The sequence below is a fragment of the Perognathus longimembris genome, chromosome 2 (genome assembly GCF_023159225.1).
Source record: "Perognathus longimembris pacificus isolate PPM17 chromosome 2, ASM2315922v1, whole genome shotgun sequence".
NCBI classification, from domain to species: Eukaryota; Metazoa; Chordata; class Mammalia; order Rodentia; family Heteromyidae; genus Perognathus; species Perognathus longimembris.
This window is the reverse complement of record NC_063162.1, coordinates 119,386,329-119,410,513: the sequence shown is the minus strand read 5'-3', so window position 1 is coordinate 119,410,513 and position 24,185 is coordinate 119,386,329. Positions and strand designations below refer to the sequence as shown.

At 39.4% G+C, this 24,185-nt stretch overlaps 1 protein-coding gene across 1 annotated transcript in view; it reads left to right on the top strand.

The window, feature by feature from the left end:
• The window catches only part of Slc25a13 (solute carrier family 25 member 13), a 178,651-nt gene that overhangs the window by 94,615 nt on the left and 59,851 nt on the right, over positions 1–24,185 (top strand). Inside the window, exons 6-11 of the mRNA XM_048340063.1 lie at positions 12,388–12,534; positions 17,083–17,221; positions 17,661–17,754; positions 17,968–18,052; positions 23,354–23,438; positions 23,898–24,056. Coding sequence (XP_048196020.1) covers positions 12,388–12,534; positions 17,083–17,221; positions 17,661–17,754; positions 17,968–18,052; positions 23,354–23,438; positions 23,898–24,056 — 709 coding nt within the window. The remainder of the gene's footprint in view (positions 1–12,387; positions 12,535–17,082; positions 17,222–17,660; positions 17,755–17,967; positions 18,053–23,353; positions 23,439–23,897; positions 24,057–24,185) is intronic.

The following is a 24,185-nucleotide window of genomic DNA, read 5'->3' as shown; positions in this document are numbered from 1 at the left end:
AATGTATGAATCTGAAAGCTTGTTCCTGAGTTTAACCACTTGATTAGGCAAAAAGAAAGACTGTAGACAGTTATACAAGGTATTCTCTGAGTTGATTTTTTTATTTTTTATTTTTTGTAATGAAACCCTCACAGAGATCCAACGTAGCGACTTACAGTCAGGTACGTGGCTAAGGTCATCTAGTTAACTGTCCCATTCACAGAGATAACAGTCCTTTCACTTAGAGTTTTCTTACTTGTGGTTTTGAGTCATATTTCTCTAATAACTGGAACAATTAAAACATTTTAAATACTTTTTGGCCACTTATGTATCTTTGAAGAAATGTCTGTTCCTTTGCTTAGTTTTGTGGGGTTTTTTTAATTGAGTGGAATATCATAGAGCACTGAGTATAAGTTCTCAAACATTTCCGCCATATAGTTCAGTGATCAATCCTAAGGCACACTTTTTAAAAAAAAATATTTATTTCTTTATTGTCAAAGTGATGTATAGAGGGTTTGCAATTTCATAGGTAAGGGAGTACGTAAATTTCTTATCCAACTTGTTAACTCCTCCCTCATTTTTCCCCTGTGCCTCCCCTCCCCCCTGTGAGTTATACAGTTGGTTTATAGCATATAGTTTTGTAAGTATTGCTGTTGGTATTCCAACAGTCTGTGTTTTATCCTTTGTCTCTCCATTTTGGTATTCCCCTCCCCTTCCTTAGTTCCAATACACATATATACAATATCCAGGGTACCAAAATCAGTTACAGTGATATCAGGGGTAAAACGATGGGGGAAAAAGACAAAAGAAAAAGGCAAAATTTCACATGGTATGTTGAAAATAAAAACAGCAATGATAACCCACTTGTTTCCATAACTTGAGTTCATTTTGCTTAGCATCATCTTATGTGTTCATATGTATATTGCTATTGAGCTATTGTGATCTTCTGCTAGGATTATCCTAGACTGAAGGCACACTTTAAAAAAAGAAGTAATCATGGTATCTAATACATATATGATCTTTATTGTTTACAAAATACCTTCTGATATTCTGTTCTGATAGTAGCCTCCTCTCACTATCCTGAGAGGTAATTGTCATCATCCCCTATTATATGCAAAAATAAAATAAACAAACTCTAGGGTAAAATTTAGCATTTACAGGTAATTTTCTGGGGAAATCACCCATAGCTTTCATTAAGCTCTCAAAGGAGTATCCCAAAAGAGTAAAGGGCAGCTGCTTTAGTGCTTATCTTTTCTGTGAGATCACAGTCATGGTACTGACTCAAAAATAGGATGCTGCTGCTGGGGATATAGTCTAGTGGCAAGAGTGCTTCCCTCGTATACACGAAGCCCTGGGTTCGATTCCCCAGCACCACATATACAGAAAATGGCCAGAAGTGGCGCTGTGACTTAAGTGGCAGAGTGCTAGCCTTGAGCAAAAAGAAGCCAGGGACAGTGCTCAGGCCCTGAGTCCAAGGCCCAGGACTGGCAAAAAAAAAAAAAAAAAAAAAAGATGCTGCTACCAGTCTACTGTACTTTGTCCAGGGCTAAGGCTGTGGGTAAGATGTTTTGTTCTGCATAGGACTGGGTGCCTATGCATTGCTGTACATCTAGTATTCCTGAACCCTACCATTCATTGTCAGATAGGATCCTTTGTGGAGGTGTCTGTTGCTATCATTTCCTTGTTTTTCTCTGCTACTGTTTTATAATTGGGTATATATTTCACTCATAATTATTATTTCTTTATATAATCTACATGGAAGGTGTTTCCAGTGTGGCCAGCTTTGGGTTAAAATCTAGGTTTGCTGCCAAATCCAATATTCTTGTTAACTAGAAAAACATTGATATTAGCTATCTCCCATATAATGTTTCCCAGCCTAGAAAATGCCTTTACTTTTACTTTTGTTTGTATTTGTTCTTACAGGCATTGTGGGTATTAAGCTAAAGAAGGCAGTTCACGTTGTTCATCTAAGAAAGACTAACACAGAGAAGCTTAGACAAATTCAACATCAGACAGATGGAATAAAAAGAGAATTTAATTTCCCTAAATCTCTAGCACTGTTTAATCAACTTTAGTTTAAAAGTTATTTGAGGTGTTTAGTTTAAAATGCTGTCATGGGCCTCTCTGCCCTCAAACTCTGATTCAGTATTTCTAGCTAGAGCCTAAGAAACTGCCATTCTGGCAAACTTCCTCACTTTTGTAATGCTCCAGATCATGTGGCAACCATAACTTTGAGGAACATTGATTTAGTCTAGATACCTGGATATTTAAAAAACATGGCATCTGGCCCTAGGTCTTTATCCTAGGGCTGCAAAAAGCTTATAGAGGTAAATATGGCTGGACTTGTGTTTGAAAAGGATCATACTAGCTGTTATATGGGAAATCAAATATATATATAGACATGGCAAAGAAAGGTAGACCAGTTGTTCACTCTCAGACTTAAGAGTGAAACAGCTGTCACCCAAGTTGTATGGAAATTGTGATGGGCCAAAGTAAATGGTTTCAAGAGAAGTGAAGGTACAGTCCTGACAAGGGTTAGTGATTTAGCAGGAAAGAGCTGGGCAAGGATTTGCAGGATTTGATATTAGTTCCTGGGATTAATTATTGGGCAAGTGCGAAGAAATGGTGTTTATGAAAGAGGGAAGCACAGGAAGAAGAGAAGCTTTTAAGGATGGGAGGCAGATAGTACATTGCAGCTAATATGTGTGTTGGTGCTGTGGTTCTACCAATTCCCAGTTCTTGGGAATTAAGATAATACTTTCATAGAGCCCTATGTAGATTTGGAATTTTTTTTTTTTTTTTGTCAGTCCTGGGCATGAACTGTGGGCCTGGGCACTGTCCCTGAGCTCTTCAACTCAAGGCTAGTGCTCTGCCACTTGAACCACTATTCCACTTCCCATTTTCTATTGGTTAATTGAAGAGTCCCATGGTCTTTTCTGCCAGGCCTGGCTTTGAACTGCTGTCCTCAGATCTCAGCCTCCTGGGTACCTAGGATTACAGGTGTTAGCCACAGGTACCTGGCAAGATTTGGTATTTTTGAAGAAGTTCCGTTCCCTATTTATGGAGCTGGAAAGTTTGTCTCAATTCAGGAATCTTCCTCTCAATGCTGTAGGAAGAAGCACCATTAATAAATCAGTGGTCTTTGAATTGAATTTGAGTACTTTGAAATGTTAGTGGTGGGATCATTAACTTGAGAGGGAATAACTGTAAAAATCCCGTGTAGTGGTTTCTCCTCAGAAAATACAAACATAGTGGTGTACAATTCTAACAACTCAGGAGGCTGAGATAGGAAGGTCATGGTCTGAGGTTTGGCCCTGAGTAAAAAGTTCAATACTATCTGAACAGGAACACAGCAGTGTTTGGAGGCATAACTCAAGTGGTAACATACTTGCTTAATAGGCAGGAGGCATTGAGTCTAAACCCCATCTTTGTTCCTATATCACCCTCCCACCCTAAGGAGGTTGAGAATGAGATTACCTGATCCAACAGAGCTCTAAACACACAGATGTGTATTATAATAGTTTTAATCAGGTTCTCATTTTGTTAGAAGAATATGTTGAGACTCAGAGAAGTGAATCATAGTTAATAGAACTGTGAACAGAACAAAAGTAACTGAGTGTTCTAGACAGGCTATTCATATTGGGAAGGCTTCCTGTCTTCAATGGAGTCATAACATGAGCCTTGTTATAACCCTATTGGGTGCCATGACATACTTCTTGCTAGAAAGGCAACTAAATACATTTGTTTCTTTTTGTTAAATCAGATTGACCATTATTTTGACCCATGGGTCTGGTTTAACCTGGCATCTAGATCAGCCCAAGTCTCTTCTGTGTAAAGTAGACCTTTTGGTTATTCAAATTCTGAGCCTGAGAGGAGTACAGTGGTAGGAATTATCTACAGTTGCCACCTGCCCCTGTAGAGCCAGAGATTTGCTGCCAGTGGTTAGCTGTGGTTTTGCCTATACATCAGGGGTAGGAATCTTCTTCCTACTAAGGACCATTTAGATATTTACATGATTATGAGTCACACAAATTTATTACTATAGGTTGACAGCCTGAGCTGCCAAAGAAGAGCATATGTGTCTGTCCTGTCATGTATCAAGTTATTTTGCAGTTTTTACATGGCTGTTGAAGGACCAGATGTTCCCCACTGCTACATGGTGGCCATTGCTTAGGATTTTCCTACATTGTCTTAGAATCCTGGTATAAGGTAAATTATATAACACCAAGAAGAAACTGTTCTCTTATCAAACAAAAAAAATATACTTTCAATCATGGTAACATCAAACTCTCAAGCTTTGGTAGTAAGGGATTTCAGTAAAAAGTAAGCTCTTGTAGAACCCCATGAAACCACAACTATTTAATCAGGTTAGTAGACAATTGACAAGGTCCTTTCTTAGGACTGAGTAACCTAAGCCATTTGTATTTCCTTTTTGTATCTTAGTTTGTCATTTGTATTTGTGAAAGTATCTAGACCAAGTCCTTAATAGCCAGAGACCACAATCATGTTTGCATTTTCAACATATGTTGATTCTAAGTTGATTCTAATCCAGCAAATTTAATAGTTTGGGTATGCTGTTTTATAAATCCACTTTCCCTTTGTATTTGAAAAAGGAATTATGGATGGAGGTGTCTGTGTTGTTTCTTTGCCCACTTCTCAGTAGGTCAGGTTCTCTTTTTATATCCAAATGGAAGACATGGCTGGTTTGGCAAAAGGTGACCAGAGTTGTGTTCCTAGTCACTTGGACAATTGGATGTAGGACACGTTCCGTTTATATTACACATTTTGCACTCTCTGAGCAAAGGAAGTCAGGACTCACTGTGCCGAGGTGTCTCTAGTGTTCATCTGCTTGCTGTTCTGTTGAGCAGCCTATCGCAGAGGCTTTTACAGTAACATCCTCCTAAAAAAAATGAGCGTCTCCCCAGCCATTCCCCACTGTGAAGTTGAACATTAAATATGAACAGCAAGGAATTGGAGATCGAAAAGCTCTGTACTTGGTTTCTGCCACGGTGTTGATGTGTAGCAGAGCTGCATGTGGCATCACTTCTGATGGCTCTTTTCATGAAAGGCTCCACCCAGGAAACTGGGGGAGAAATTTCATCATGTACTCTGAAAATCTGACTGGGGGAGAATGTGGATTACAAAGGAAAATGTAAAGAGTGGGAACTGAATCTTTCTACCTAGATCATCATTCACTTACCATTTTTACTCCAAATTAAAACCGACTTTTATCTTAATTTAAATTGTTCCTTCCACGTTACCATTAAATTAAGAAAACAAAGTATATTAAAAACTCTCCAGGTTCTGATACTTGATGTAATTTGTTAAAATAGGGCTAAATAACATGATAACATATTTTAAAGTATACCCCTTTCATATATTTTTGTTCTTTGTTTTGATAAACAATTAACCTGCATTTTGCCCAGAATTCTTCTATGACTCCCCAATTTGTTGAATTGATTTGTTAATCCTACTTTTATTCAAATTTCATACTTAAAAAATGAAACACACAATACAAATTAGCCAGCTCTTTTCCCCTCATGTTTTTGGCTTTATAATATAAATTATCTGGATCTGTTGCTTACTTTATGGGTCTTTTTTTTCCTAGTAAATTGTTCTCGGGCTAAAGTACAAACTTGTATGTCTGAATAGAGGTGGAAAGAATTTTTGCATTCAAAATATACCCACTTGAAAATTGGAGATTATTAAGGAAATGACAGGCCTGAAACTATTAGAAGCATGAATGTAAGACCTGAAGCAGAGTAACCCCTATATATGTTTATTTCTGTACACCTAGCAATTTTAAAGAGTTTGATTTTTTTTTCCATAGCAATCTGAACGGGTGTGTTGAAGTAGTTCAAAACTGCTACAATAAAAGCCTATTCCATTAATCATCATGCAGCAGAATAGAGGGAACAGAAAACAGTTCACTGGTGAATATTACAGAGGAATTTGGCCTCCTTTCATGTGCTTCAGCAGAGCTGCCTGAGAGATAGCTGAAGAGCTCCTTGCTCTGGGGCCTTATGGCCTTAGCAGATGGGAGGGGTGTTCTCCCTCCATCTCCCCCTCGTATCAGCTTCATGAGCTGCATTTCCCCAGCCTCCCTTTGCTGGTACTGTTAAGATCTCTCTTCATGAAGGCATGGCATCTGTCCAGCATTCTGGGATTTCTACATATTCCCAGACTTCATTGTATGTACTGACTAATTTAGGTATATATTTCTCTCTGTGTGTGTGTATGTGTGTGTGTGTGTATACACACAGACACAGAGATGACCTGTATATAGGTATAGGTTGAGCCACACCACCAGGATGTTTGCACACCTTTGTCCTTGGCCTCTTATAATGGTGGCTGTCTTCACTTCAGTTTTCTTGGAAGTACTGGTGGGACCCACAAAAGGTGTTGGGAGAGCTTAAAGAGATGAAGCAGGAACACCCTACAGTCCGTGTGGCTCAGTATACACTACACACTTGTTAAAGGTAGTTTGCTGAAAACCCAGTTGTCTAATTGCCAAAATTAACATTTATACCTACATATCCAGCTAGCTTTTGTAGAGAGCTTAACTTTTGCTTATAACTTAAATTCATCTTATGCAAGGATTTTCTTTCTGGCCAACCACCTCATATTCATTCTCTCTCTCTCTCTCTCTCTCTCTCTCTCTCTCTCTCTCTCTCTCTCTCTCTCTCTCTCTCTCTCTCTCTCTCTCTCTTTCTCTCATATTTTTCTTCATGGCAGATTTTCCTGTCCCCTCCATTCTCCAAGGTGACAATTCCCAGGGAATACTATATCTTGCTTCATTTTTACAGCATTCAAATTCTCACCAAAAACACTCCTCTTAAATTCTTTTCTTGTTACCTGTTCAAATCTAGTTAGGAACCCTTTATAATAAAGCAATTATAACTAAGTTAAGAACCTCGGTTTTGGAGTCAGCTACTTCTTGGTACGGATCTCAGGTCAGTGACTCCTAAGTTATGTGGCTTTGGGCTGCTTAACCATCCTGAGCTTCAGATATCTCTGTAAAGTGAATGCAGTAATTATTACTTCACACATTAAAGCTTTCAATGAACTACTGTCCTGAAATTCTTAGCCTAACCTGTGGCCTACAATAAATATTTAAATCTTCAACTTACTGTTATTTTCCATCCTTCTTTTTCTGTGGCTCAGAACTCTCTCCATATGTTGCAAAGCATGTTGGAGTTTTTCAAACCTTGCATCTTGGCAAAAATCAAAACTATCACTTATCAAATGCCCCTCATACATCACCTTGAGACCATGCAGCAGACTTTGGGGCACATATTTTTTCAAGGAAGGGTTGGGGCCTAAAACTCATTCAGATCACGTCATATCTCCCAGGTCATACTGTTGAGACTATTCTGCATTCCTCTTCCATATTTCCTCCTATTGGATCAGGCACATGCAGTGCATTCATACCCATCTATTAAAGTGAAATTGTATGTGTGGTTAGCTATAGTTGGACAGGAAACTGCTGCTCTGCAAGTGAGCATTGCCCAGTAGTTTATAGGTTGAGTACTACTGTGTATTTGCTAAAACCTCACTCCCATACATTTTGTCCATTGATTTTTTTTTTTTTTTTTTAAGAAATGTTAAGGGCTGGGATGTAGCTCAGTGGCAAAGTTCTTGCCTAGTAAGTGCAACATCCTGGGTTTGATCCCCAGTATCAAAAAAGAAAAGACAAAAAAAGTACAGTTTAAAAAAAAAACCCAACCCCCCCCCCAAAAAAAACCAAACACAACCCCAAGAGAAATCTTAATAATCAAGACTTTAGCAGTGGCCCAAATTTATAATCCTAGCTACTTTCAGGTAGGGAGATAAGGAAATTTGCCCTCTAGGGCCAAGTAGTGAGGCTGAGACTCCATTTCAGCATGCATTTGAGTGGGCTCTGTGGTATGTACCTATCATATCCAGTGATAAGAGGAGGTAGAAATAAGATCATATTCCAATCTTTCTTGGCATAAAGCAAAACCCTATCTCAAAAATAACCAATGGTAAAGGTCTAGATGCCTGACTCAAGTGGTAGAGGCCTTGTAGGCCTGATTTCAATCCCTGGTTTACTGTTAAGGAAAAAAAAAGCCTGATGACTTTTATCCTTGATAGTTTTGAACATAAACATGTGGTTAAAATATTGTTCCTCCAGCTGTTGTTCACCCTCTCCCGCTCCCCAGCCCCAAGGCTTGTTTATTCATTCTGATCTTTTTTGCTTGGGGAAGGGTATTATTTTATATATGCTGTATTCTAGGCACACTAAAACTAAAAGCTCTTAGTCCCAGTTTTATCTCTTCTAAGTTCAAATCTTGGAACTATCAGTCTTGGTAGCCCTGCATATGTGTTGGGTTTTCTTCAAATGGCTGTAGAGGTGCCCATGAGAGCTTTGGTTTTATTGTTGTTGCTGTTGTTGTTTTCCCCCCTCTGTAGTGCTAGAAGTGGAACTCAGGGCTTAATGCATACTATCTTAGTGGTATCTTTACCAAGAGATACATCCTAGCCCTTGGTATTTAAGAAAGTGCCTTTGACTGTAATAGATTGTTTTGGAACTTGGTATATAGCCCAGGCTAGCCTCAAACTCAAATCTTCCTGCATCTTCCTCTAGTTTGCTGGTATTACAGGTGTGTGCCACTATGTACAGCTGAGAGCATTATTTTTAAATCACTGTTACTGATGTACTTTCCTCCATAGGTGTCTACCTATATTTTTCCTCCTCATTCTCTTGGGGCACAGAAAAAACAAAGATGTGAATAAAGACAGAACATTTTGTTTTGTTTTTGGTGCTGGCCCTAGGGCTTGAACTCAGGGTTTTATGTTCTCACTTAGCTTTTTTGCACAAGGCTGGCACTCTGCCAAGTGAGCTACACCTCCATTTTCAACTTTTCATTGGTTAATTGGAAATAAGAGTCTCTTGGATTTGTCCTGGCTTCAAACATGAGAAAATGCTTTGGATTGGAGACCCATGTCTTCAGGTCATAGTGGTAGAAATGTGGGTGGCAGCAACAGACAAAACACAGATAGTCAGCCACAGACAATTGCAAAACCTGCCTCTAGTACTCTACCTTAATGGAGGCACCACCTAATGTTTCTATTATTGAAACAACCACTTAGCCCAGGTTTCTTGTCTGCATGGAATTTTTTTTTTTTGCCAGTTCTGGGGCGTGGACTCAGGGCCTGAGCACTGTCCCTGGCTTCTTTTTGCTCAAGGCTAGCACTCTGCCACTTGAGCCACAGCACCACTTCTGGCCATTTTCTGTATATGTGGTGCTGGGGAATTGAACCCAGGGCCTCATGTATGCGAGGCAAGCACTCTTGCCACTAGGCCATATCCCCAGCCCCTGCATGGAATTTTAATGTCTCCAATCTTCAGGTGTTATTGAAAGTGTATTCTCAAGTTATTTGTCATCCATGTCTGAAGGACCTCCTTATTGCCCAATTGAAAGATTCTTGATATTAAAAAAACAAATTTGAGGGATGTAACACTCAAATTTGAACTCAAGGCCTTGTTCTTGGTAGGTAAGCACTCTATCTTTTGAGTCATGCCCTGAGTCTTTTTTTCTTTCAGCTATTGTTTGAATAGGGCCCTATATTTTCCTGGCACTGGATGTGGGTAGTGATCTTCCTACTTACACTTCCTACATAATTGAGATTCCAACAGATATGTACCACATGACTAGCGTATTGCTTGAGATGGAGGTCTTATTAATTGCCTAGGTTAGCCTCAAACTGTTCTCCCAGTATCTATCTCCTGTAGGTGGGATGACAGGCATGAACCAGCTTCTGATCACAGATACATTTCAGTCACCATTGTATGCCTTCTCTTCCAGTATGAGAATCCTCCCCTATTTCTTTGGCATCTATTTTTACCAGAATGGTCTTAGGTTCTGATGGCTTCCTGCAGTCTGAGGAGACAGTACTTATGGAACGTAAGGCCAGTTTGGGTACAGTGGTCTAAGGATCCTTAGGAGTCTTAAGTTACAAACTAGAGGCAATGAAACAACTGAACAGATATTCTACTTTTGTGGAGAGTAATCCTAGCTTGCCATAGCATTAACAGTGTGTCTGGCAATTTGAAGGAGATCATTCATTCCATTCAGTTGAATGCAGACTGGTCATGTCTTACTATAGGTTGTTGAGCAGTTGGTGTCCTCTTGAATTGGAGGCTTTCATACCGAGAACTCTACTTCTTCAATAGACTCTGGTTTGTTCATACAGTTGATTTTTTTTTTTTTGAGTACCTGTCATCGATGGTCATCTCTATTGTGTGAGTGTGGACTATACCTGAAACATTCCTCTCAGCAGACTAAGTGGGAGAAACAAAACTGGTACATGGTAGAGAAAAGTGAGAATGCCAGCTTTGGTTCTGATGTATGATGGAATAACAGGTCTCAGAACTAAGGACCAGGCATGAATACAGGGCAGCAAATTAACTCTCAGGGCACTGATTTTCAGTTAGGACACTCAGTGGAATTTACAAGCTGTATGGAGGGTCTGGCAGGACTGGGCATGACATGGTGGGAGATGAGGCTAAGTGAGACTTGTTCTTGTAAGCATTAGAGTGTTCGGCATTGGAAATGGGTTTTTATGAGAAAGGTCCATCAGCTCTCTGTGGAAGTAGGTAAATGTCAAAAAAGAGGTTGTGCCACAACCAGAGCGAAGAGGCTTCACACTGTAGCTATGGGCCCTGGTACAATTTAGGCATGGCTTTAGGAGGCCCTCAATCTCTGGAATCAGGGTATAGAACAGGAAAAGCTGTATTTGAAGGAACATAATTTGATTACTCTTGAGGCAAAGGAAGCTATAAAAATGGCAGCTTTCTAAGTGAGGTGACCAGAAAACCAGTATGCCAATAACTAAGCTTTGAGGGACCAAGTTTGAGTGCTGTGTGTGGGGCTGGCAAAACTGATAGGTGACAGAACTAAAATGAAGCAATATTTTTGTGTGTGTGCCAATACGGGGCCTTGAACTCTGGGTGTAGGAGCTATCCCCTAGCATTTTTGCTCAAGGCTAGCACTCTACCATGTGAACCACAGTCCTACTTTGACTTTTTGCTGATCAATGAGATAAGAATCTCATAGACTCTTCTACCGAGGCTGGCTTTAAAGTGCAATCCTCAAATCTCAGCCTCCTGAGTAGTTAGGATTACAGGTGGGATTGAGCTAGCAGCTCAAAGGGGGCTTTAAATGGATAAAAGAGCTCTAATTTATGTTTACTGTTTTCTCCCCACAGTTCTAATGTGTACATTTCAAATTGGAGAAAGTAGAGAAGAAAAGTGAAATAAAGACCGCCACAGTCATTGCCCAGCTATCATATTATCAGTACTTAGCCATCTTCTCTCATCTCCTACCCATCTGGTTATTAGAAGGGCAGAGTTTGCTTGGCAGCAGACCACAGCAGATACATACCACTTATCTTATACTTCAGTGTGCACTAATTCATGAGGACAGTTCATTTTTGTACAACTGTAAGTCATCCCACCATAACTAAAAATATTCCTTAATCACACCTAATAAAGCCTCATTTCATTTAAATAATTTGAAGTCCTTGAGAATTCTTTCAGTGGTACTTCTCAATTCCATAGAGATGAGCTCTCTCAAAGGACCTATTTGTGAGCCTATAGGCAAAGTATCGTGAGGAAGAAGATAATATACTCCCTGCAGAAGGGGTGCCATGAGTTTTCATAGGAAGCTAAGTTTTATTTTGTGTATCCACTTATCTCTTGAGAATAGTAAGAAAGATCTATGATGAAACTTCCTGGCTTTCAATTGTATAAATTAAAATATAGATCTAAGCATGTAGCCACAGAGCAGTGGTCATCTCAGCAAGGATATATAGCAGGGTTAGAAGTTATTTTTGATTGTCTTAACCCTAGGTGGGAGGACCTACTGGCATCTAGTGAGAAGAGAGGGAGGGGGTGCTCAGGGTAGTATCTCATGACAGTTATGTCAAGGCTGAGAATCTGTGTTAGAGAAATAATATTTCCCACAGAGACTTCCCTTTTCATTCTTGTTACATCATGTGTGTAATATAAACCAGCTTGTGGTTAAGAACTGCTCATCTTTGGAGAGAGTCTAATGCCCTGTGTGCATTTTCTGTATCACCGCTGGATCTGGCAAGGTCTTCAAACCTACTAAAGTTGGTTCCTGTTTTCCTTCTCTTTGTGTTTCAGACTCTAGCAAAGCAAGGAAGTGTTTGGTTTCTTTCATCCCAGGATCCCAGGTGGACTGCAGTTTCTCAGGATATGTCCACTGATCTGACTGTGCCTTTAGACAAAGGCAGTAGCTTGGGGATGCACTAAACAGGCAACTAAGGGCATGTTAAGTCAAGATGTACACATTTCTTTAGCTTGTCATTTGTAGTAACAAATAAGAGACGTAAAGTAAGTTTCACATTCTTTATTTATAGGAAATACAGTTGGAACATGCCAAGCAAGCCTTTGTGCAGCGGGACAGTGCCAAGACTGGAAAAGTCACAGCCATTGACTTCCGAGACATCATGGTCACCATCCGCCCCCATGTCTTGACACCTTTTGTGGAAGAATGTCTAGTGGCTGTAAGTTGTAACTTGTTCTAATGAAGTAGTTTATTCTACCTAGCTTCAGTAGTAAGGAATTATAATTACTAATTCTTAGCCAGGTACCCATGTCTCATGCTTATAAATCCTAGCTACTTAGAAGGCTGAAATCTGGAGGATCACAGTTGGAGAGCAGTCTGGGTAGGAAGGTCTTCTAGAGATGTGGCTCAAGTGGTGAAGTCCCAGCTGAGCAAACAAGCATGAAAAGAATAATCCTTATATATGTTGTTTAAAACAAAAACTTTTTTTTTTTTTTTTGCCAGTCCTGGGGTTTGAATTCAGGGCCTGGGCACTGTCCCTGGCTTCTTTTTGCTCAAGGCTAACAATCTACCACTTGATGGTGCTGGCAAAACTGGTTCAACACATGCAACAAACTAAAACTAGATCCTTATATATCACCCTGCACCAAAATCAATTCCAAATGGATTAAACACCTCGAAATCAAAACAGACACCCTGAAAACACTAAAGGAAGGAGTAGGAGAAACACTTGGGCTCCTTGGTGCAGGACGGAACTTCCTTAACAAAGACCCAGAAAGGCTACAAATCAAAGAATGGTTGGACAAATGGGACTGCATCAAACTGCAGAGCTTCTGCACGGCAAAGGACATAGCTCGCAAGATAAACAGAAAGCCCACAGACTGGGAGAAGATCTTTACCAGACATTCAACAGACAAAGGCCTCATATCTAAAATATATGCAGAACTAAAAAAATTACCTTCTTCCAAAACAAAACCGCAAAGAACCAATAGCCCCCTCATCAACTGGGCTAAAGACTTACAAAGAGACTTCTCTGATGAGGAAATGAGAATGGCCAAGAGATATATGAAAAAATGCTCTACATCACTGGCCATAAAGGAAATGCAAATCAAAACAACATTGAGATTCCATCTCACCTCAGTAAGAATGTCATATATCAAGAAAACTAACAATAACAATTGTTGGAGGGGATGTGGCCAAAAGAGAACCCTACTTCATTGTTGGTGGGAATGTAAACTGGTTCAGCCACTCTGGAAAGCAGTATGGAGATTCCTCAGAAGGCTAAATATAGAACTCCCCTATGACCCAGCAGCCCCACTTTTGGGTATCTATCCAAAAGACCACAAACAAAATCACAGTAATGCCACCAGCACAACAATGTTCATCGCAGCACAATTTGTCATAGCGAGAATCTGGAACCAACCCAGATGCCCCTCAGTAGACAAATGTATCAGGAAAATGTGGTACATATACTACACAATGGAATTTTATGCCTCTATCAGAAAGAATGACATTGTCCCATTTGTAAGGAAATGGAAGGACTTGGAAAAAGTTATACTAAGTGAAGTGAGCCAGACCCAAAGAAACATGGTCTCTATGGTCTCCCTTATTGGGAAAAATTAGTACAGGTTTAGGCAAGTCATAGCAGAGCATCACAAGGCCCAATAGCTATACCCTTATGAACACATAAGATGATGCTAAGTGAAATGAACTCCATGTTATGGAGACAATTGTTATATCACAGTTGTAACTACTTTCAACGTCCCATGTGTATCTGTAGCTTCTATTATTATTATTTTTTTTTTTTTGGCCAGTCCTGGGGCTTGGACTCAGGGCCTGAGCACTGTCCCTGGCTTCTTCTTGCTCAAGGCAAGCACTCTGCCACTTGAGCCACAGTGCCCCTTCTGGCCATTTTGTGTATATGTGGTGCTGGGGAATCGAACCCAGGGCCTCATATATACGAGGAAAGCACTCTTGCCACTAGGCCATCTCCCCAGCCCTGTAGCTTCTATTATTGATGATGTTCTTGTATCACCTTCCTGTGGTTGTACCTACAATATATCTGTAATCTTATCTGAGTATATTGGAAACCATGTATACTGGTATTGGATGCAGGAAATTGAAAGGGAATACCAAATTTGAGAGACACAGGGTAAAAAAAGACAAACAACTACAAAAGCAATACTTGCAAAACTGTTTGGTGTAAGTGAACTGAATACCTCGGGGGGGTGGAAGGGAAAGGGGGAGGAGGGAGGGGGGTATGAGGGACAAGGTAACAAACAGTACAAGAAATGTATCCAATGCCTAACGTATGAAACTGTAACCTCTCTGTACATCAGTTTGATAATAAAATTTTGAAAAAAAAACCATCTACCACTTGAGCCACAGTGCCACTTCTAGCATTTACTGTATATGTGGTACCTAAGGAATTGAACTCAGGGCTTCATGCATGCTAGGCAAGCACTCTACCACTAAGCCACATCCCAGCTTGAAAAGCATTTTTAATGTCATTGCATACATGATACACTGAGGAACAAGAAGTATGTTTAGATTCCTTTTAGTGGGTAGGTTAATTTATTGTCTTAGCATCATATGAAGGCATTTCAGAGAAATATTCAATCATCCACTAACATCTGTGGGAGTGGTTCCAGAACCCTCTCACATTCCAAATTCTGCAGAGACTCACAGTGTTTTACAAAATGGCACAATCTTTGCATATAACCTATGCCCATCTTCTCAATGGTTTAAATGATCTCTAGACTACTTTTGATTCAATGTGATTTTACATATTTTTTTAAAATAATTATTTTTGTTGTTGTTGGTGGTGGTAGTTGTGGGGCTTGAACCTGGAGCCTGGGCGCTGTCCCTGAGCTATTTATGTCAAGGCTAGTGCTCTACCACTTTGAACCACAGCTCCACTTCCGGTTTACTGGTGGTTAATTGGATATAAGAATCTCACAGTCTTCCCTGCTAGGGCTGGATTGAACCTCAATCCTCAGATCTCAGCCTCCTCAGTAGCTAGGATTATAGGCATGAGCCACCAGTGCTCAGCTATATTTTTATATCTATGTTGTCTAGGGAATAATGGCAGGAAAATATACACATGTTTAATACAAATATGATTTTTCTCCCAAATCTTTTCAGTATGTGGTTGGTTGAATCCTCAGATTTGGAACCCATGGGTATGGAGCTATCCATGTTAATTGGTGGAAGAAAAACAAAATTTTAATGTATCAATGTTGGTGAATATTTTTCAATGTATGACATGCTGATCTTCACCTTTCTTTATTGAGGGGATAAAACATCTTTCTTACTTGCTAGAGTCATGGGCAGACCAGAAACTCAACGTTAGTTCTCTCATTGATTCATGCTGTGCTGTGTATGTCTGTGTGTGTGTGCGCGTGTGTGTGTGTGTTGTCTGTTTGTGAGACATGTACAGGCATACCTAGTTCAGTCATCATATGTGAGGAACACTCATCCCAGAGAATGTACAGGTGTTGGCTTCATCCCACAGTCTCTGAAGTGTCCTGCACCACTCTGGGATGGAGATTCCCAAGCCTTGATCATAGAACTTCAGAATTGCAAGTGGTGAATATTAAAAATACAGAAGGTTTCTTCCAGGGTTGTATTGTACCACTTATGCATGGTGAGGTCTTACAATCGGATTTATGAGCTTCTAGGTAATTCTGATGACGACTTAGATTTGGGAACCACTTCTTGCTGGTCATTGCCCCTTTTCTATTTCCAAGAAAAGCGGGTGAGTTCTCGCCAGCATCTGTGCTTCTCACAGTGCTCACCATGAGCAACACCTCAGTCAGCTTTTTGGTTTTCCATTTGTTTTCCTAGAGCCTTCCTTGTTCTGGAAACATCACCTTCAGACAAGGCTTTTCCTGCTCTGGCACTATGTTAATCTAACTCCTTTTCTTGTCTCCCCCTCCCCTCTTATTCCACACTAAACTCTCATGTCGGTTATTTTAAATGATTGCTAAGTGAAGATTTATGTGATTTTTACCTTACAAAGAAGTGCTTTCCTAATAAAAACATTTTGCCTTGTTATAGAAGGTTAGAATTTGAAACCCCCTAACTAAAGCTCCATTCACAGTGGACAGGCTGTCTGTTTTCCTTGACTCCTGTGAAGAAATATGAGTCCGTAAAAAATATGATTATCAGAATTCTGACCAGTCTTAACTTATATCCATGCATGTGACATCTCATAATTTTACCATAGTATACTTGTTTGTTAGAAATCCCACTAATGTAGCTCTGCACTTAAATAATTATTTACTGCTAGTTAGAAGTAAATGGATAGGTCTTGATATTAATGTTAGGCTGATCACATTCTGTATTTGATATATATAGTTTTGCATGTGTAAGCACACATGTGTGTGTGCATGTATCTGATATAGTTTTGTATGTTCATGCCTTTATAAGATTTGCTCATTAGATGAAATAAACCAGCTTATAAAACATTTCCAATTGAAATTTGAACTCTGTCAATTACTACTGGTCCCATTGTTATAATCCTGCACATGCATTTATTTAATTTTCTGGGGTTGTATTAGAAAGCACAGGTTCTGGTCATGATTAGTTGGAGTTACTTCTAAAAAACAGTTATTGCTTTAAAAAAACATTAAAGAGGAATATGGTCATTTCTTCTCAAATATGCATTCCTCACTGCTTCTAAGCTTGTATAGCTCTATGTCCTTCCAGAACTCCTTCACTTATGCATCTTTTTTATTTTCGTTCTCTCTGATTTCAATTTACCAAGGCCGCTGGAGGTACTACATCCCACCAAGTCAGTTTCTCCTATTTTAATGGATTTAATTCTCTCCTCAACAACATGGAGCTCATTAGAAAGGTCTACAGTACTTTGGCTGGCAACAGAAAAGATGTGGAGGTGACTAAGGGTGAGTGAGAATATACTTGAATTCTAGCCTACAAGTGACTTGGGAAATTGTTATTACAGTGAAGAACACAACCAGAAATTTACATTATAAATTTTTTTGTCCTGTTTACACATACTAATCATTTTGTGCATGTATGTCTTTGATCAGACAAATAACAGCAAACAAAACAGTCTACACCAAATTTTAAAAGAGCTTTAAAAACACCTTCAGGTGGTACCAAACTTTTAATGTTGAGAAAAATATTTTCTGTACTCTTTCCAAGTGAGTAAAGAAGGGACTAGGACTGTCCTATTTGGTTTGACTTGAATTCTTCAACTGACAATAATGAACTATTGTGATGTTCACCCCTTCCCCTTCCAGTGCCTAAGTTAATGCTGAGTTCAGTGCTGTTCCTTTTTTGAATCTTCCCCTTTTAACTTTTTTCCCCCCCCCCATTCAGAGGAGTTTGCTCTGGCAGCTCAGAAATTTGGTCAGGTTACACCCATGGAAGTTGACATCTTGTTTCAATTAGCAGATTTATATGAGCCAAGGGGGTAAGTTGGCTTTTTCTTTCCTTTTTTTTTTTTAATTAGTTTAATAAAAGGTTAGGAGGTAGGGTGGGAGGAGGGCAACATAGAGAGGGAAAGAAGCCAAATGAAAAGCAACACTGAAATATGGGAAATGATAAAAAGAATATTGTACAGTGTTATAATTTCCATTTAGTACGTTGGAATTGGTGTTGTTGCTTGTGTTGGTTTTTCCTCCAGACGTATGACCTTAGCAGACATTGAGCGGATCGCTCCTCTGGAAGAAGGAACTCTGCCCTTCAACTTGGCTGAGGCCCAGAGACAGGTGAGTGAAGAGAAAGAATAAGTTTTCTTCCCCATGTTTTTTGAGGTATCCTTAGCCCCTTTTCTTTTCTTTTTAAATTTAATTTATTTATTAATTGAACACATTTTTTTGATAAGGTGTTGTGCAAAAAGGGTACAGTTACATAGTCGGGCAGTGTGTACATTTCTTGTGATATCTTACGCCCTGTTTTTCTTTTCCCTTCTCTAGGTCAGGTAGACATATATACAATATACAATGTATCAAGAACATATACAGTAGCCACGTGGCCAAGCCCAAGAAAATTCGCCTAGGGCTTTAAATGTAATGTCGATATTAGACAATATGTCAACAGTAGTCTTATATGAACGTACATACATAGCTTTTGAGCTATTGTATTCCACTGAGAGGTCAATTTTTGACCTTTATATGTTGAGTAGTTGTTTGGTTTTAGTTACATACTATTGGGTCGCTGCCCCAATTCTGTGGGAAATACCATTTGACAAGCAGTTTTTGGTTTCACAGACCTGGTCTCCTCCGTCTCCCTTTCTTAACAGTCATATATCAGGGAGATCATGCCCCTTTGTTTTCTGTGTTCTAGGCTTGTCTCGCTCAACATTATTTGTTCGAGTTCTGACCATTTCCCTGCGAATAACAATATTTCACCATTCCTAATTGCTATGTAGTATTCCATTGTGTATAGGTACCATATTTTTTGGATCCATTCATCTGTGGAGGGGCATCTGGGTTGTTTCCATATTTTGGCTATTGTGAATTGTGCTGCGATAAACATGGAAGTACAAATGTCTTTTTTGATATCTTGGGACTTCCTGTTTAGGATAGATGCCTAGGAGTGGTATGGCTGGATCATAGGGTAGGTCTATATTGAGCTTTTTGAGAAACCTCCATACTGTTCTCCAAAGTGGTTGTACTAATTTGCACTCCCACCAACAATGGAGAAGGGTTCCTCTTTCCCCACACCCCCTCCAGCATTTGTTGTTGCCTGAGTTCAGAGTATAGGCCATTCTAACTGGAGTGAGGTGGTATCTCAGGGTTGTTTTTATTTGCATTTCCTTTACTGCCAGGGATGTTGAACATTTCCTCATATGTTTCTTTGCCATTTTTATTTCTTCTCTTGTGAAGTCTCTCTTTAGCTCCTTTGCCCATTTCTTAATTGGTTTATTGGGCTTGGAGGGGCTTAGTTTTTTGAGTTCTCTGTAGATGACTGATATTAGGCCTTTGTCTGTTGCTGTGCTGGTAAAGATCCTTTCCCATATGGTTGGCTGTCTTTCTGTTTTGGTGGCTATGTCCTTAGCTGTGCAGAAACTTTTTAATTTGTAGTAGTCCCATTTGTCCAGTCTCTCCCCTATTTGTTGTGCCCCTGGGACTATATTCAGGAAGTTCCTTCCTGTGCCTATAAGTTCTAGCATCTTTCCTACTCTGTCCTGTTCTGATCTTAGTTTTTGACTTATCATTTTTTATTTGGCGTCCCCAAACTTAGGCATTTTCAGAATGCTGAGAAGAGAAATTACTTAGAGACTTTCTATGAACAGATAATGGCATTTGTTTCCTTTCAAAGATGGAATAATTTGCCTAATGGCTCATGCCTATTATCCTAGCTACTCAGGAGGCTGAGATATGAGGATCACAGCCCAAAGCCAGGCCAGAGAGATAAATTTGTGGAACTCTTGTCTCAATTAACTAGCAAAAAATTTGAAGTGGAGCTGTGGCTCAAGTGCTAGAACACTAACTGGTCTTAAATGGAAAAGCTAAGGGACAGTGCCCAGGCCCTTAGTTCAAGCCCATTTGGTTCCCCCCCCCTCCCAAAATGGAGTGATTCCCTACTACACTGGAAACCCAACACTGCAAAAGCATTCCCAGGTAGAGGGGATGGAAAGGAGCCTTGAGCTGTCACTGTCCCCAGCAGCAGCAGCTACACATGACTAAATGAAAGCTGTCTTTTGCTCCACAGAGGCACTCCGTCAGATTATTGTCTTAACTGTAATGCCTTCTTTTTTTTTCTGAGTATCAAAATGAGATAATTTTGTTTAGTCTGGAGTCATAGTTTGGAGGCTTTTAGACCTATTTTCTCTATGAAAGGATTCATAAGTTATGTGGAAACAATTTTAGGAATGCTGAATTTTATTTTATGGTTAACAGAACCCAATCTCTTGAAGTTGTGGGAATCAGAAACTTAAGACTTGGGACCTCCTCACTTAACTCTTGCTCAGCTCACTGTAGATCAACCTTAGAGAAGAAAAGCCTTCCTGGCATGTGCTGTGCTTATATGGTGTTTGTAGAATAAATCCACTCACAGACAGAATGTCGTTTTTAGAAAAAAGATCTCCTTTAAGGCAAAGCCATCTCTGAATCCTGTGAGACTTAACCGTTTTTGGCTTGGAGCTCTGATTCTGTATAGAGACGCCAGTTTGACCACAATGGGTTGATGCGGGCTACGTTTTTAGGACTGCCAGGCTTCAAGCCAGGACCCTCCTCTTTTTTAGTTCCTTCCCACCCAAAAGCAGTGGCTGAGTTTTGTGTGCAGCATGGAAGTCAAACTAGTGGGTGTGTGCTCAGTAAATCCCAGCTTGGCACCTCTGGAAACCCAGCTGGCTGTGGTTGAAAGAGGAAGCCGACTTCCCTTGGTGCAGGAAGAAAAAACTCGATAATCACGTGCAGAGGTGGTGGCTACGTTTCTCTCTCTTCCCTTTGATTTTGAACACCACGTATGAGATGATTATCTCCTCTTCTATATACCATCGGCTGTTGTTGAAATTTGGGGATAAAGGCAAAGCAGAGAAGTTTTTAAGATATCCCTGCTCCCCAGCTGGCTGTGGCATCCCACTACTTTTAACCTGTGTGCCCTTTTGCTGCTTTTGAGAGTTTGAATGGGGTGCTGGCTGATAGTGGCCACGAAAGGGTTAGGGCTAGTTTGATGAGATTTACAGCAGGAAATGATTGGCTGCTGCTTAGAGGTTTAGAGCAATTCACAGCAGCCTCATGTGGACCACAACATGCTTTTTACTGCATGAACCCCACTGGGTGTAACACATTCGAGCAAGGGAGGTCATCCACCTGTGGGCAAGTGTACCTGTCCCAGCACTGTGGAATGTTTGTCCTACACAGGAGTGGAGAAACTGGAGTCTTTATTATGTCATTTTAACAATATGCTACCACTTCTAACTTCCAAAATGGTAAATGAGAATCTGGAGTTTCATTTGTCTTTTAAATGAGAATTAGTGGCAATGGGAAGTTCCTCCCCTTGATTATTTTCAGAATACTTTAATCCATTACTTGGATGCTCTAAGTATTGCATGTTTTTATCTATATAAATAAAATTGTGCTTCTCTTTTGAACGTGTCTGTCAAAGTGAAGGTATTATTGAGCTCCATCTTTGCAGGGACAGAATTGGGAAGAGCTTGTGAAATTTGTATAAGACATGTTTTACATTCTTAGAGATACGTATTTCTATGTAAAGCTATTTTCAGTTAAGTGACTTTGAAGGAGATTCCAAATAATCTCATTATGTTAGAATTGTGTTACATTGACAGCAACTAAAATTCAGTGGGTTGGTAGCTGGGCTTCATGATTATTTTCATTGTTCCCTGATTTTTAATTATAAGGGCTTTTGGAAAACAAATTTTATTGAATATATTTATTCAACAGGCCCTGACTAGATGTCATCCTTATTTGACAAGTCTTTGAGTCATAAAATCACTATTTTATTTATGTAGGCAGAGAAGTGCAATATGTTAAATGTTAAAATGTTTTAAAATGTTTTAGCCTCAGAAATACTTATGATGATAGGCCAGAAAAATAGCAACTGAACAGCAGACTTACCTGGAATATGAATTTAGGAAAGATGGGCTAATGGAGGAAAAATTAATAATCACCTATAATATAACCACTTACTAATAGCAGCATAAATACATTGAGTATCTATCTCTGGATAGTGGCAATAACAAAACATTAGTATGTATTTTGTATGCATATAGACCCACAAATTCTTTCAGTAAATGACTTCATGTTGTGTTGTTCAAAATGTTTTTATTATCATAAAATATTTTTAAAGGAAAAAAGGATGGTAAAATAAATACCTGTCTAACTGCAATGTTCTTTTAGCTTGTATTTCCTTATTTGGGTACTATTGCAGATATTTTGGCTTGGTTTTGGTTGTGAAGCTTGAACTCATGTCCTTGAGCTCTTTTGCTCAAGGATAGCACTCTAACACTTTGAGCCACAGCAGTACCACTTCCTGTGATGTTGTATTTTGAGCAGATTTCTAAGACTGGTCATTAAAGTATTTCCAGAACTTTGCCTTTAAAAAAAACACCTGGCATCAGTGACTCATGCCTATAATCCTAGCTACCCAGGAGGCTGAGATCTGGGCGTCATGGTTCAAAGCTAGACCGGGCAGGAAAGTCCATGAGACTCTCATCTCCAATTAACCACCAGAAAACGAAGTGACACCATGGCTCAAGTTGTAGAGTGGTAGCTGTGAACTGAAGAGCTCAGGGACAAAGTACAGGCCCAGAGTTCAAGCCCCACCACTGACACACCCCGCCCCTGCCAAAAAAAAGCTGCTTTTTAGAATTTCTATAGTTTTACAAGCTTCTTTTCTAGCCTAATATTATGTACGTAAGAGTTTTAAGTGTTTGGATGTATTTTATCAAATTTTCCTCAGCTTCGTTTGCTTAGTTTGATAACTAGTTCCGTAAGATCTATTTTACTTAATTCTTGTGAGTCTGGATATTTCTACTTATAAGCAAAAAGAAAAAAAAATCAAAATAAAACAGCCAGTTTAATTAATGAAAAATTGTATCTCATTCCTTTGTGACTAGTGAGAATTAAACATTCACTTTAAAAAAATATTGTAAAGGTGCTTTACAGAGGGGTTACAGTTATGTAAGTAACTGTACATAAGTAACTTCTTTTTGAACAATGTTGCCCCCCCTCCCTCATTTTCTCCCACTTCCCCCCAAAATGTAAAGTTCATTTCCAACATAGTGTCTAGTAGCATTCACTTTTTAAAAAATTTATCTTGAATGAGTTATACAAAGGGCTTTCAATACATGAGTACAATGCAACATCATTTTTGGTAAATAATGGCTTTTATTATGTCCAAATGTGACTTTAAATACTGCAAGAAATAATATAGTTTTTATTACTGAAAATTCATGGAATCTAACTTTATTTTCCTATTTGACACTTTAGTTGTATCATGGATTTAGACCTAGAGAGTGTTTTTTAAGTAATATGTGCTGTTTGTGTCTCTCTTCCTTTCCCCTCCTGTCTGCCCACTCTCCCTGCACTGTGGATGTGCAGAAAGCCTCTGGTGATTTAGATCGGCCGATTCTCCTACAAGTTGCAGAGTCTGCCTACCGGTTTGGTCTGGGTTCTGTTGCTGGAGGTTAGTCATGATTTGTGCAAGATACTCACTTTGGTGCTCCCTTTTGTCTTTTCTCAGATTTTCTGTTTGTAGTATTTTGTTGCCCAAGTCAGTCTGTCTCTATGACTAAATGGGAGCAACAGGGACTTTGTTACATACCTGCATAGAATTAGGCTCTTACAAATGAGTTTTCTCTTCCTGATCTTCATGCAGACTTTTAAAGACAGGCGAATAATGAGGTTAGCCTGTACTGTTTTCCCTTTAATTTAAGCCCTGTGACATCTTTTTTTATCAGGAGATACATGAAGGAAAATCCACAAAAGGTTTATTAAGAATATAGAAAGTTACTGCAGATTTAAACTATGTACATATATATGTGCAAAATTTATTTCTTTTCTTAGGCTTTTCTTTGATCTTATCTACTTTCCCCTTCCAACTGACATTAATTCCCTCTAAAATCTTGATATTATTTAATTTTAGCTGTTGGAGCTACTGCTGTATATCCTATCGATCTTGTAAAAACTCGAATGCAGAACCAACGTTCAACTGGCTCTTTTGTGGGAGAGCTCATGTATAAAAACAGTTTTGACTGTTTTAAGAAGGTGCTCCGTTACGAAGGCTTCTTTGGACTGTATAGAGGTTAGTGCCATTCGCCATATTCTGTAAGCAGACATAACAGCCAGAGGTTTGGCTTTCTATCTCAGTGCCTGAACTGAATTAGGGAGACTGTGTTAAAATGGAATACAGCAGATTCTCAATTATCCATGC